The sequence below is a fragment of the Hyla sarda genome, chromosome 4, assembly GCF_029499605.1.
Source record: "Hyla sarda isolate aHylSar1 chromosome 4, aHylSar1.hap1, whole genome shotgun sequence".
NCBI classification, from domain to species: Eukaryota; Metazoa; Chordata; class Amphibia; order Anura; family Hylidae; genus Hyla; species Hyla sarda.
The window spans coordinates 410010339-410025852 of NC_079192.1; the positions used below are offsets into that span (position 1 = coordinate 410010339).

The 15514-nt window shown below is 43.2% G+C and overlaps 1 protein-coding gene across 4 annotated transcripts in view; it reads right to left on the reverse strand.

The window, feature by feature from the left end:
* SYN3 (synapsin III) overlaps positions 1-15514 on the reverse strand; it is a 301143-nt gene that overhangs the window by 154243 nt on the left and 131386 nt on the right. For all 4 annotated transcript variants that reach the window (XM_056517637.1, XM_056517635.1, XM_056517636.1 and 1 more), the window contains exon 6: positions 8032-8121. In XM_056517637.1, the coding sequence (XP_056373612.1) occupies positions 8032-8121 (90 nt within the window). The remainder of the gene's footprint in view (positions 1-8031; positions 8122-15514) is intronic.

The window sequence follows — 15514 nt, forward strand, 5'->3', positions numbered from 1 at the left end:
TGCGCCCATAGAAGAGCGGGGTGGAGCATCGAGGAGGACGTGCGCATGGTAAGTCACCAATCACCAGCGGCACGTCATCTTCAGTGCTCCGACCACCGTTCCTTTCCGGTCCCGGGACCTACTGCTATGGCCCATAGGCCCTAGCAGTAGATCGTGCCCCCGGACCGGAGGATCGGTGGTCGGAACACTGGGGCAGTAAATAGGCATACAGCCTCCAGCCATACACTGTACATGGCTGATGGCTGTATGTCTGTGGGGGAACTGTACTGCACCTAATGTGGGGAAACTATACTGCACCTAATGTGGGGAACTATACTGCACCTAATGTGGGGGAACTGTACTGCACCTAATGTGGGGGAACTATACTGCACCTAATGTGGGGAACTATACTGCACCTAATGTGGGGGAACTTTACTGCACCTAATGTGGGGAACTCTACTGCACCTAATGTGGGGGAACTTTACTGCACCTAATGTGGGGAACTCTACTGCACCTAATGTGGGGGAACTCTACTGCACCTAATGTGGGGGACTATACTGCACCTAATGTGAGGAACTGTGCTGCACCTAATGTGTGGGAACTCTACTGCACCTAATGTGGGGAACTCTACTGCACGTAATGTGGGGGACTATACTGCACCTAATGTGTGGGAACTATACTGCACCTAATGTGTGGGAACTATACTGCACCTAATGTGGGGAACTATACTGCACCTAATGTGGGGGAACTATACTGCACCTAATGTGGGGGAACTATACTGCACCTAATGTGGGGGAACTATACTGCCAACATAATGTGGGGGAACTATACTGCCAACCTAATGTGGGGGACTATACTGCACCTAATGTGGGGGAACTCTACTGCACCTAATGTGGGGGAACTCTACTGCACCTAATGTGGGGGAACTCTACTGCACCTAATGTGGGGGAACTCTACTGCACCTAATGTGGGGGACTATACTGCACCTAATGTGGGGAACTCTACTGCACCTAATGTGGGGGAACTCTACTGCACCTAATGTGGGGGAACTCTACTGCACCTAATGTGGGGGAACTCTACTGCACCTAATGTGGGGGACTATACTGCACCTAATGTGGGACTCGCCTCAGCTGACTCCGCCACATGACACATCACATGACACATCACATGACACATCACATGACGGGCAGTCTGATGTCCCGTATGTGTTCCCGTATGTGTTCACGGATTTTTAGAGGTCGAGAAGATGTATATTGGTATGAGACATACGAGACATCAGACTGGCAGGAGAGTTGGAATGTACCGACATTTCTTGTCTCATCACGAGTGTCATGGCCCCTTCTGAACATCAAGGGGATTGAAGTTGTGGACTTGGGTCTACGTGGTGCAATATACATAAAATACTGGGACAGCGTGAGAGTGAATGGATTTGGAGATTAAATACATTGCAACCGTCCGGCCTTAACGAAACTTTACCTTTTGCTCTGTTTCTGTGATCATTAGTTCTCTTCAGTGTTGATTTTATGACTCACTACTAATTTTTATTTTTAATTTTTAGTGTCTTTTAGGGTTCCAGCATCTTAACACAGTCCAGTACATCTTATGTCAGTGATGGAATATGTGCGTCCTATTGCAACCTTCAGTGTCAGTTCACGGAAATAACTAAGAAGTCTTATTCTTTGTTGTCAGTATGGAATGTCCCTGGTCCCCTTTGCACTTATTTCATTTCCTTTTATGCTGCTAAGACCTTGGTCCATGTGACTCTGTACTTACCTTTGTAATTGCATTTATTTTTATGTTTACAAGTGCGGCAGCGGTGTCGCCTCTTTTTTGTCCTTGTTCCCCCCTGTGTGTGTTTCTTCCCCCCTCTATATGTTTTAATTACCATTTAATAAAAATACCATTTTTAAATTTCCCAAATCAAATGACTCAATTGCTTCTGTGTTGTGTATTCTAGTTTAGAGTTCATATACAGTGATCCCTCAACATACAATAGTTTCAACATACAATGTCTTTTCTGGACCATTGTAACTTGAAACCAGACTCAACATACAATGCTATGGAATCTACAAATGGCTGAAAGAACCGACCAATCAGAATGGGCATTCACTGGTAAAAACCCCCTGTATTCCTAAAGTGCATGCACTGACTGGTGTCTGGTAGCGCCCCCTACAGAACAGGGAGGTATTACATGTTCTTTACTCTTTACCTGTATTACTGAAGTGTATGCACTGACTGGTGTCTGGTAACGCCCCCTACAGTACAGGGAGGTATTACATGTTCTGTACTCTTTACCTGTATTACTGAAGTGTATGCACTGACTGGTGTCTGGTAGCGCTCCCTACAGTACAGGGAGGTATTATATGTTCTGTACTCTTTACCTGTATTACTGAAGTGCATGCACTGACTGGTGTCTGGTAGCGCCCCCTACAGTACAGGGAGGTACAGGGAGGTATTAAATGTTCTGTACTACTTTTAACCTATGCCATGGTTAGGGCAGCTCCATTTTACTTTTTTTTAGGGCATTGTGTGTACTGTAGAGGACCCTGAAGAAGCTCCTGTCCTCTACATAGACCAGTGTTTCCCAACGAGGGTGCCTCCAGCTGTTGCAAAACTACAACTCCCAGCATGCCCGGAGTCCTGGGCATGCTGGGAGTTGTAGTTTTGCAACAGCTAGAGGCACCCTGGTTGGGAAACACTGAAATAGACAGTGATTTACAGCTCCCAGCAGATCTTTATTACTTTTATATGGAAGGATTTGCTTTATCTATATTAGTTATCTACTTATTTATCTTTAATCCTCACTTTTTTCCTATTTTTGGATGACATTTTGGTGGCTTCAGAACCAATTACCAGGTTTCCATAGAGTTAAGGTCTCAACATACAATGGTCTCAACATACAATGGTCATCATGGAACCGATTAATATTGTAACTTGAGGGAGCGCTGTACCTACCCAATTCACCTTCTTCTACTTGTTAATACACAGTATAGGGGGAGATTTATCAAAACCTGTCCAGAGGAAAGTTGCTGAGTTGCCCATAGCAACCAATCAGATCACTGCTTTCATTTTGCAGAGGCCTTGTTAAAAATGAAAGAAGCGATCTGATTGGTTGCTATGGGCAACTCAGCAACTTTTCCTCTGGACGGGTTTTGATAAATCTTCCCCCATGTATGTGTATTACTTACAGGGGTCAAGTCCTGGGGAAAAAAGTGTGGGAACTCACCCAAGGTTTCCACTTAAAGGGGTACATGACATCTTATACCCTATCCGCTGCTGGGGACCACCACGTTCTCCCTGCTACACCCGGCGTTCGTTTAGAGCGTTGGGTGCAGCGCCGGAGACTGATGACATCACGGACCCTCAATGCGAAGCGAAGCTCCGTGCACCGGATGTCTGGGGTGCCGCAGCCAAGATCGCAGGGGTCCCCAGCAGCAGGACCCCCTGCGATCAGACAGCTTATCCCCAATACTTTGGATAGGGGATAAGATATCTAGGGGCGGAGTACCGCTTTAAGGGCTGGTCCTGAAGGACTCCTGCTAATGGGAACTGTGCTCCTGCTGTGGAAAAAGTGCAGGAACTCCGTTCCCATTAGTTCCTGCAGGACTTGAGCCCTGATTACATACATACATAGATACCTTTAGCCTGGTAGAATTATTGTGGTAGGTTGCTATTTGTGCTATTATCATGTGATATCACAGCAGTATAAAGTAATGGGACTGTTGGCAACCATGTAAGGACTAGTTGAGAAAATTAGGGAGAACGTGCGACTGATGCCCATGGGAATGCACTGTGATCCCAAAAAAAGATATCAAGTATGATGAGTTCTCTGCGAGACGCCAATATGGTGACATGGTTAGTGTCCCCTGGAGAATATCCCATGTCTGCTGCCCATTGCTGTGTCCGCTGCCCGTGGCTGTGTCTGCTGCCCGTCTCTGTGTCTGCTGCCCGTGGCTGTGTCTGCTGCCCGTGGCTTGGTCTGCTGCCCGTGGCTTGGTCTGCTGCCCGTCTCTGTGTCTGCTGCCCGTGGCTGTGTCTGCTGGCCGTCTCTGTGTCTGCTGCCCGTGGCTGTGTCTGCTGCCCGTGGCTGTGTCTGCTGCCCATGGCCGTGTCTGCTGCCCGTCGACGTGTCTGCTGCCCGTCGACGTGTCTGCTGCCCGTCGACGTGTCTGCTGCCCGTCGACGTGTCTGCTGCCCGTGGCTGTGTCTGCTGCCCGTCTCTGTGTCTGCTGCCCGTGGCTGTGTCTGCTGCCCGTCGCCGTGTCTGCTGCCCATCGCCGTGTCTGCTGCCCGTCGCTGTGTCTGCTGCCCGTCGCTGTGTCTGCTGCCCGTCGCCGTGTCTGCTGCCCGTGGCCGTGTCTGCTGCCCGTCTCTGTGTCTGCTGCCCGTGGCTGTGTCTGCTGCCCGTCTCTGTGTCTGCTGCCCGTCTCTGTGTCTGCTGCCCGTGGCTGTGTCTGCTGCCCGTCGCCGTGTCTGCTGCCCGTCGCTGTGTCTGCTGCCCGTCGCTGTGTCTGGACGGCAGTGCGCGGTTTGCTTAGACCTGACGGCTGATTTGGCCACAGATAAAAGAGGCAACTTTGGATAATGTAAAAACAACATACCTGATCCCTATAATGGTAAGTACCCCCACACACCCCTCTCACACCTTCCATTGTCCCCACCACACACTTGGAGGATCACAGCGCAAAGTGTAACCATGAAAGGCTTCAGATCTTACATAAAACGCCTAAAGATCAAAGGAAATACCCAGACCTGAAGCACAATGGGAACAAAGGACCAAATGCCACTTTTACCAAAAAACGATGCCAGACAAGAATTTCTGCACTGTATATAAAGAGCAATGCAGCCTCCTACATCGTCTACAGAAATAGCTGGATCTGAAAAACACCCTTATATTTCATGAGGGGCTCAAATTGATGTTCTGCCCTCCTGGTCTATCCTTAACATATCATGAGGGTCTCAAATTGATGTTCTGCCCCTCCTGGTCCATCCTTAACATATCATGAGGGTCTCAAATTGATGTTCTGCCCCTCCTGGTCCATTCTTAACATATCATGAGGGTCTCAAATTGATGTTCTGTCCTTCCTGGTTCATCCTTAACATATTGTGAGGGTCTCAAATTGATGTTCTGCCCCTCCTGGTCTATCCTTAACATATCGTGAGGGTCTCAAATTGACATTCTGCCCCTCCTGGTCTATCCTTAACATATTATGAGGGTCTCAAATTGATGTTCTGCCCCTCCTGGTCTATCCTTAACATATCATGAGGGTCTAATATTGATGTTCTGCCCCTCCTGGTCTATTCTTAACATATCATGAGGGTCTCAAATTGATGTTCTGCCCCTCCTGGTCTATCCTTAACATATTGTGAGGGTCTCAAATTGATGTTCTGCCCCTCCTGGTCTATCCTTAACATATCGTGAGGGTCTCAAATTGACGTTCTGCCCCTCCTGGTTTATCCTTAACATATTGTGAGGGTCTCAAATTGAAGTTATGCCTCTCCTGGTCTATCCTTAACATATTGTGAGGGTCTCAAATTGATGTTCTGCCTCTCCTGGTCTATCCTTAACATATCATGAGGGTCTCAAATTGATGTTCTGCCCCTCCTGGTCTATCCTTAACATATCGTGAGGGTCTCAAATTGAAGTTCTGCCCCTCCTGGTTTATCCTTAACATATTGTGGGGGTCTCAAATTGAAGTTCTGCCTCTCCTGGTCTATCCTTAACATATTGTGAGGGTCTCAAATTGATGTTCTGCCTCTCCTGGTCTATCCTTAACATATCATGAGGGTCTCAAATTGATGTTCTGCCCCTCCTGGTCTATCCTTAACATATCGTGAGGGTCTCAAATTGAAGTTCTGCCCCTCCTGGTTTATCCTTAACATATTGTGAGGGCCTCAAATTGAAGTTCTGCCTCTCCTGGTCTATCCTTAACATATTGTGAGGGTCTCAAATTGATGTTCTGCCTCTCCTGGTCTATCCTTAACATATCGTGAGGGTCTCAAATTGAAGTTCTGCCCCTCCTGGTTTATCCTTAACATATCATGAGGGTCTAATATTGATGTTCTTCCCCTCCTGGTCTATCCTTAACATATCATGAGGGTCTCAAATTGATGTTCTGCCCCTCCTGGCCTATGCCTCATATTTCATAAGGGGCTCAAATAATAATAATAATTGTTAATAATATTATAATTAATATTAGTATTATGCAATGTGCGCACTAGCGGCTGCTTTTCCGTAGACTTTAATACAACACATCACTTTGCAAAAATATAGTTTTTTGACTGGTCCTGTCTCTAGGCCCTATGTGTCCATATGGAATCACAACCCGCCTCTATTAGATGGAGGAGGATCAGATTGACTCATTTTGTTTTGCTTTTATAATGCAGCATAAGCTTTTATTAGAGAATAATGTAGAGGTTCTTGTGTATGCCTTGTGCTTACCTGTTTTAGCTGATGTGGCAGGCATGAGTTTTCAGCCATACTGATTGCAATTAAATGATTTTCTAATGGTGCCTACATTTCCCATGAATCCTCTGGCTTTGCAGGAAGAGAAGGTGGAGTCTTATCACTGCACCTGGTCATCTAATTAGCCTGCTGATGCTAGAGAGAGTAGTAGCAATATACAGGGGAGGTGTGTATCTACTATATATCCTTAACCCATAGTGATAGCAGCAGTATACATATAGAGCTGGAGGTGATGTGTATAGCTACTATAAATCCTGATTTTTTAGAGATAAAAACAGCAGTATACAGATATAGCTGGAGAGGAGGTATAACTACTATATATCCTGATCCCATAGAGATAGCAGCAGCAGCAGTATACAGATATAGCTGGAGAGGAGGTATAACTACTATATATCCTGATCCCATAGAGATAGCAGCGGTATACAGATAGAGCTGGAGGGGGAAGTATAACTACTATAAATCCTGATTCCATAGAGATAGCAGCAGTATACAGATAGAGCTGAGGGAAGGTATATAACTGCTATATATCCTGATCCCATAGAGATAGCAGCAGTATACAGATAGAGCTGAGGGGACGTGTATAACTACTATATATCCTGATCCCATAGAGATAGCAGCAGTATACAGATAGAGCTGGAGGGGAGGTGTATAACTACTATATATCCTGATCTCATAGAGATAGCAGCAGCAGTATACAGATAGAGCTGGAGAGGAGGTGTATAACTGCTATATATCCTTATCCCATAGAGATAGCAGCAACAGTATACAGATAGAGCTGGAGGGGAGGTGTATAACTACTATATATCCTGATCTCATAGAGATAGCAGCAGCAGTATACAGATAGAGCTGGAGAGGAGGTGTATAACTGCTATATATCCTTATCCCATAGAGATAGCAGCAACAGTATACAGATAGAGCTGGAGGGGAGGTGTATAACTACTATATATACTGATCCCATAGAGACAGCAGCAGCAGTATACAGATAGAGCTGGAGGGGAGGTGTATAACTGCTATATATCCTTATCCCATAGAAATAGCAGCAACAGTATACAGCAGTTCACAGGAAGTCAGCTGACCCAGGACTGACCACTTCCTCTAACACATTAAACACTTTGCTATTCTGTGGGTCAGAGTGGTGATCACATGACCCAGTTACAGCAATGAAACCTATCAATGCAGCTGTGTGGGAATACCACAGATGGAGCGGTATTGCTGATTGTTTTGTCCCCATCATGAGTTCATCTCACCAGTCATATTGATGACACGTGCCGTGAATTCTCGCCAACATTGGGACGCAGCACAATTTACTGATTCTCGGCACCAGATACATGGCGGTATTATCAGACATGAAGAAGCATCAGCACCATCATCCACCATAGTCATACAGAGCACTGTTTCCCAACCAGGGTGCTCCAGCTGTTGCAAAACTACAACTCCCAGCATGCCCGGACAGCCGAAGGCTGTCCGGGCATGCTGGGAGTTGTAGTTTTGCTAGAGCAGGAGACACCCCTGGTTGGGAAACCCTTATACAGAGGAATCACCCGTCTGGTTCTAGAGCCATAAGGGAAACAACGGAAGTCACTCACCATCTGCTTGTGGTTTGGGAAGAAGGACTGATCGATCAGCGGGAACTTCTCTGCGCCCAGTCTATGGAAGATCTTTATGAGCTGTGAAAACTGGAAAGACAACGACAGTGTGAGAACTCTGACCGCAACGTGCGGAGGCCCCAACATATTACTGGATAAGAGATTGCCAGTGACTAATCAATACTGCAGAGGATATATATATACACAGTATATACCAGGTTATACCAGCATGGTCCATATCACTATATACAGGAGATATATAACTTATACCAGCTGTACATATATAATTATATACAGTATATACTAGGTTATACCAGCATGGTCCATATCACTATATACAGGAGATATATAACTTATACCAGCTGTACATATATAATTATATACAGTATATACCAGGTTATACCAGCATGGTCCATATCACTATATACATGAGGTATATAACTTATACCAGCTGTACATATATAATTATATACAGTATATACCCAGGTTATACCAGCATGGTCCATATCACTATATACAGGAGATATATAATTTATACCAGCTGTACATATATAATTATATACAGTATATACCAGGTTATACCAGCATGGTCCATATCACTATATACAGGAGATATATATAACTTATACCAGCTGTACATATATATTATATACAGTATATACCAGGTTATACCAGCATGGTCCATATCACTATATACAGGAGATATATAACTTATACCAGCTGTACATATATATTATATACAGTATATACCCAGGATATACCAGCTGTACATATATATTATATACAGTATATACCCAGGATATACCAACTGTCCATATATATATTATATACAGTATATACCAGGTTATACCAGCATGGTCCATATCACTATATACAGGAGATATATAACTTATACCAGCTGTACATATATAATTATATACAGTATATACCCAGGTTATACCAGCATGGTCCATATCACTATATACAGGAGATATATAACTTATACCAGCTGTGCATATATATTATATACAGTATATACCAGGTTATACCAGCATGGTCCATATCACTATATACAGGAGATATATAACTTATACCAGCTGTACATATATAATTATATACAGTATATACCCAGGTTATACCAGCATGGTCCATATCACTATATACAGGAGATATATAACTTATACCAGCTGTACATATATATATTATATACAGTATATACCAGGTTATACCAGCATGGTCCATATCACTATATACAGGAGATATATAACTTATACCAGCTGTACATATATAATTATATACAGTATATACCCAGGTTATACCAGCATGGTCCATATCACTATATACAGGAGATATATAACTTATACCAGCTGTGCATATATAATTATATACAGTATATACCAGGTTATACCAGCATGGTCCATATCACTATATACAGGAGATATATAACTTATACCAGCTGTACATATATAATTATATACAGTATATACCAGGTTATACCAGCATGGTCCATATCACTATATACAGGAGATATATAACTTTTACCAGCTGTACATATATATTATATACAGTATATACCAGGTTATACCAGCATGGTCCATATCACTATATACAGGAGATATATAACTTATACCAGCTGTACATATATAATTATATACAGTATATACCCAGGTTATACCAGCATGGTCCATATCACTATATACAGGAGATATATAACTTATACCAGCTGTGCATATATATTATATACAGTATATACCAGGTTATACCAGCATGGTCCATATCACTATATACATGAGGTATATAACTTATACCAGCTGTACATATATAATTATATACAGTATATACCAGGTTATACCAGCATGGTCCATATCACTATATACAGGAGATATATAATTTATACCAGCTGTACATATATAATTATATACAGTATATACCAGGTTATACCAGCATGGTCCATATCACTATATACAGGAGATATATATAACTTATACCAGCTGTACATATATATTATATACAGTATATAACAGGTTATACCAGCATGGTCCATATCACTATATACAGGAGATATATAACTTATACCAGCTGTACATATATATTATATACAGTATATACCAGGTTATACCAGCATGATCCATATCACTATATACAGGAGATATATAACTTATACCAGCTGTACATATATAATTATATACAGTATATACCAGGTTATACCAGCATGGTCCATATCACTATATACAGGAGATATATAACTTTTACCAGCTGTACATATATATTATATACAGTATATACCAGGTTATACCAGCATGGTCCATATCACTATATACAGGAGATATATAACTTATACCAGCTGTACATATATATTATATACAGTATATACTCAGGTTATACAGCATGATCCATATCACTATATACAGGAGATATATAACTTATACCAGCTGTACATATATATTATATACAGTATATACCCAGGTTATACCAGCATGGTCCATATCACTATATACAGGAGATATATAACTTATACCAGCTGTACATATATATTATATACAGTATATACCCAGGTTATACCAGCATGGTCCATATCACTATATACAGGAGATATATAACTTATACCAGCTGTACATATATATTTATAAACAGTATATACCCAGGTTATACCAGCATGGTCCATATCACTATATACAGGAGATATATAACTTATACCAGCTGTACATATATAATTATATACAGTATATACCCAGGTTATACCAGCATGGTCCATATCACTATATACAGGAGATATATAACTTATACCAGCTGTACATATATATTATATACAGTATATACCAGGTTATACCAGCATGGTCCATATCACTATATACAGGAGATATATAACTTATACCAGCTGTACATATATAATTATATACAGTATATACCAGGTTATACCAGCATGGTCCATATCACTATATACAGGAGATATATAACTTATACCAGCTGTACATATATATAATTATATACAGTATATACCAGGTTATACCAGCATGGTCCATATCACTATATACAGGAGATATATAACTTATACCAGCTGTACATATATATTATATACAGTATATACCAGGTTATACCAGCATGGTCCATATCACTATATACAGGAGATATATAACTTATACCAGCTGTACATATATATTATATACAGTATATACCCAGGTTATACCAGCATGATCCATATCACTATATACAGGAGATATATAACTTATACCAGCTGAACATATATATTATATACAGTATATACCAGGTTATACCAGCATGGTCCATATCACTATATACAGGAGATATATAACTTATACCAGCTGTACATATATATTATATACAGTATATACCCAGGTTATATATATAAGGCTTTATGACTGGTATGTTAGTATGTTGCTCAGTGTGTAGTCGGTGACAGCGCTGGGAATCCACACATGATGGAGCCCAGATCCGCCCCATATAATGACCAGGCTTCCTTCTGTTTACTGACTGGGGGCTCCACGGTTTTTATGGAGATCGTATCTAACATTTCGCAATGTATTTGGGGGATTATTGAGGTTCAATGTAGGCGACAATAAAATGAGCTGGGAACCAAAAATCTGCATCTGCAAAAGTCACTGAGAAGTTCTCCCCTGATAATTATTCTGCACAATGTTCTCATACTTGTGGAGATAACTTAGATTTCTCATGATGGTCCTAAGGGAGGGGGGACTAGAAAAGACTTGGTTTTTCTTGTGCCCCCACCCTCACATATTCTGCTGAACATGAACCCCCTTCACATAGACTGCTGAACATGGCCCCCCTTCACATAGACTGCTGAACATGGCCCCCCTTTACATAGACTGCTGAACATGGCCCCCCTTCACATAGACTGCTGAACATGACCCCCCTTCACATAGACTGCTGAACATGGCCCCCCTTCACATAGACTGCTGAACATGGCCCCCTTCACATAGACTGCTGAACATGGCCCCCCTTCACATAGACTGCTGAACATGGCCCCCCTTCACATAGACTGCTGAACGTGGCCCCCTTCACATATTCTGCTGAACATGGCCCCCCTTCACATAGACTGCTGAACATGGCCCCCCTTCACATAGACTGCTGAACATGGCCCCCCTTCACATATTCTGCTGAACATGAACCCCCTTCACATAGACTGCTGAACATGGCCCCCTTCACATATTCTGCTGAACATGGCCCCCCTTCACATATTCTGCTGAACATGGCCCCCCTTCACATATTCTGCTGAACATGGCCCCCCTTCACATAGACTGCTGAACATGACCCCTCTTCACATATTCTGCTGAACATGGCCCCCCTTCACATATTCTGCTGAACATGGCCCCCTTCACATAGACTGCTGAACGTGGCCCCCTTCACATATTCTGCTGAACATGGCCCCCCTTCACATATTCTGCTGAACATGGCCCCCCTTCACATAGACTGCTGAACATGGCCCCCCTTCACATAGACTGCTGAACATGGCCCCCCCTTCACATAGGCTGCTGAACATGGCCCCCCTTCACATATTCTGCTGAACATGGCCCCCCTTCACATAGACTGCTGAACATGGCCCCCCTTAACATAGACTGCTGAACATGGCCCCCCTTCACATAGACTGCTGAACATGGCCCCCCTTCACATGAACTGCTGAACATGGCCACCCTTCACATATTCTGCTGAACATGGCCCCCTTCACATAGACTGCTGAACATGGCCCCCCTTCACATATTCTGCTGAGCATGGCCCCCCTTCACATAGACTGCTGAACATGGCCACCCTTCACATAGACTGCTGAATATGGCCCCTCTTCACATAGACTGCTGAACATGGCCCCCCTTCACATAGACTGCTGAACATGGCCACCCTTCACATAGACTGCTGAACATGGCCCCCTTCACATAGACTGCTGAACATGGCCCCCCTTCACATAGACTGCTGAACATGGACCCCCTTCACATAGACTGCTGAACATGGCCCCCCTTCACGTAGACTGCTGAACATGGCCACCCTTCCCATAGACTGCTGAACATGGCCCCCTTCACATAGACTGCTGAACATGGCCACCCTTCACATATTTTGCTGAACATGGCCCCCCTTCACACAGACTGCTGAACATGGCCCCCCTTCACATAGGCTGCTGAACATGGCCCCCCTTCACATATTCTGCTGAACATGGCCCCCCTTCACATAGACTGCTGAACATGGCCCCCTTCACATAGACTGCTGAACATGGCCCCCCTTCACATAGACTGCTGCTTATGGCCCTCCTTCACATAGACTGCTGCTTATGACTCTCTACTCTTACAGACCGCTGCACATGGCCCCTCTTCACATAGACTGCTGATTATGGCTTCACTCTCTCATATATTCTTCCACTTATTGCCCCCTCTCTCACATACATTACTGATCATGGCCAGGTCCGGACTGGCCATCGGGCACACCAGGTTTGGTAGTGCAGGCTGGGCCATCCGCCTGCCCTAAACAGTAACACACCAAGTGTCACGAGGGGCCACGGGTGGGTATATTTAGTTTTTTTGCTGTTGCAATAGGGGCTGCATTACCTGAAGGGGGCTGCTGCTTTACTACTAATACGTAAAGGGGGCTTCTGCTACTAGCAAAATAAGGGGCTGCTGCTATTACTACCTAAAGGGGGCTGCTTCTACTACTACTAATACATAAAAGGGGCTGCAGCTAGTACTACTACTTAAAGGGGCTGCTTCGATTACTACCTAAAGGGAGCTGTCGCTGCTACTTACCTATGTTAATGTTTATATATATATATATATATATATATATATATATATATATATACAATGCAGAAATACGTCACTCTCAAAAATGTCGTGGGTGCTGGAGTTAGGAATCCCAATCCTTACGTACATATAAAAGAAAAAACTTCGCACACCACTTCTCACGGTGAAGTAGATTTAGATTTTATTAGCAATCCAATAGTTAAACAGTATGACGTTTCGGTCCTACCTGGACCTTCATCAGATCCGGATTGCTGTGGAGGTCAGAGTAAAGAGCCGGCGTATAGCCGTGTGTGGAGGTAGTCTGAAGTGCGACCTATGGTCGCTGGAGGCATCAGGGGCCTGATGCCTCCAGCGACCATAGGTCGCACTTCAGACTACCTCCACACACGGCTATACGCCGGCTCTTTACTCTGACCTCCACAGCAATCCGGATCTGATGAAGGTCCAGGTAGGACCGAAACGTCATACTGTTTAACTATTGGATTGCTAATAAAATCTAAATCTACTTCACCGTGAGAAGTGGTGTGCGAAGTTTTTTCTTTTATATATATATATATATATATATATATATTATTTTTCTGTTATTATATCTATTATACCCAACTATGATAGACATTTCGCTCCTTCCCTTTGCGACTCCGCCTTCACATAGCCACACCCATGAACAAAATGGGCTGCTTAGTCTAAAATGCTCGGACCTATTTTCGGTCCCAGTCCGGCCCTGATCATTTTCCTCGCCCTACTCTTAGAAAGACTGCTGCTTATTAATCCCTATCTCCCATAGACTGCTGCTTATTAATCCCTCTCTCACACAGACTGCTGTTTATTAATCCCTCTCTCACACAGACTGCTGTTTATTAATCCCTCTCTCACACAGACTGCTGTTTATTAATCCCTCTCTCACATAGACTGCTGTTTATTAATCTTTCTCTCACATAGACTGCTGCTTATTAATCCCTCTCTCACACAGACTGCTGTTTATTAATCCCTCTCTCACATAGACTGCTGTTTATTAATCCCTCTCTTACATAGACTGCTGTTTATTATTCCCTCTCTCACATAGACTGCTGTTTATTAATCCCTCTCTCACACAGACTTCTGCTTATTAACCCCTCTCTCATGTAGACTGCTGTTGATTAATCCCTCTCTCACATAGACTGCTGTTTATTATTCCCTCTCTCACATAGACTGCTGTTTATTAATCCCTCTCTCACACAGACTTCTGCTTATTAATCCCTCTCTCATGTAGACTGCTGTTGATTAATCCCTCTCTCACATAGACTGCTGTTTATTAATCTCTCTCTCACATAGACTACTGTTTATTAATCCCTCTCTCACACAGACTGCTGTTTATTAATCCCTCTCTCACATAGACTGCTGTTTATTAATCCCTCTCTTACATAGACTGCTGTTTATTAATCCCTCTCTTACATAGACTGCTGTTTATAAATCCCTCTCTCACATAGACTTCTGCTTATTAACCCCTCTCTCATGTAGACTGCTGTTGATTAATCCCTCTCTCACATAGACTGCTGTTTATTAATCTCTCTCTCACATAGACTACTGTTTATTAATCCCTCTCTCACATAGACTGCTGTTTATTAATCCCTCTCTCACATAGACTTCTGCTTATTAACCCCTCTCTCATGTAGACTGCTGTGTATTAATCCCTCTCTCACATAGACTGCTGCTTATTAATCCCTCTCTCACATAGACTGATGTTTATTAATCCCTCTCTCACA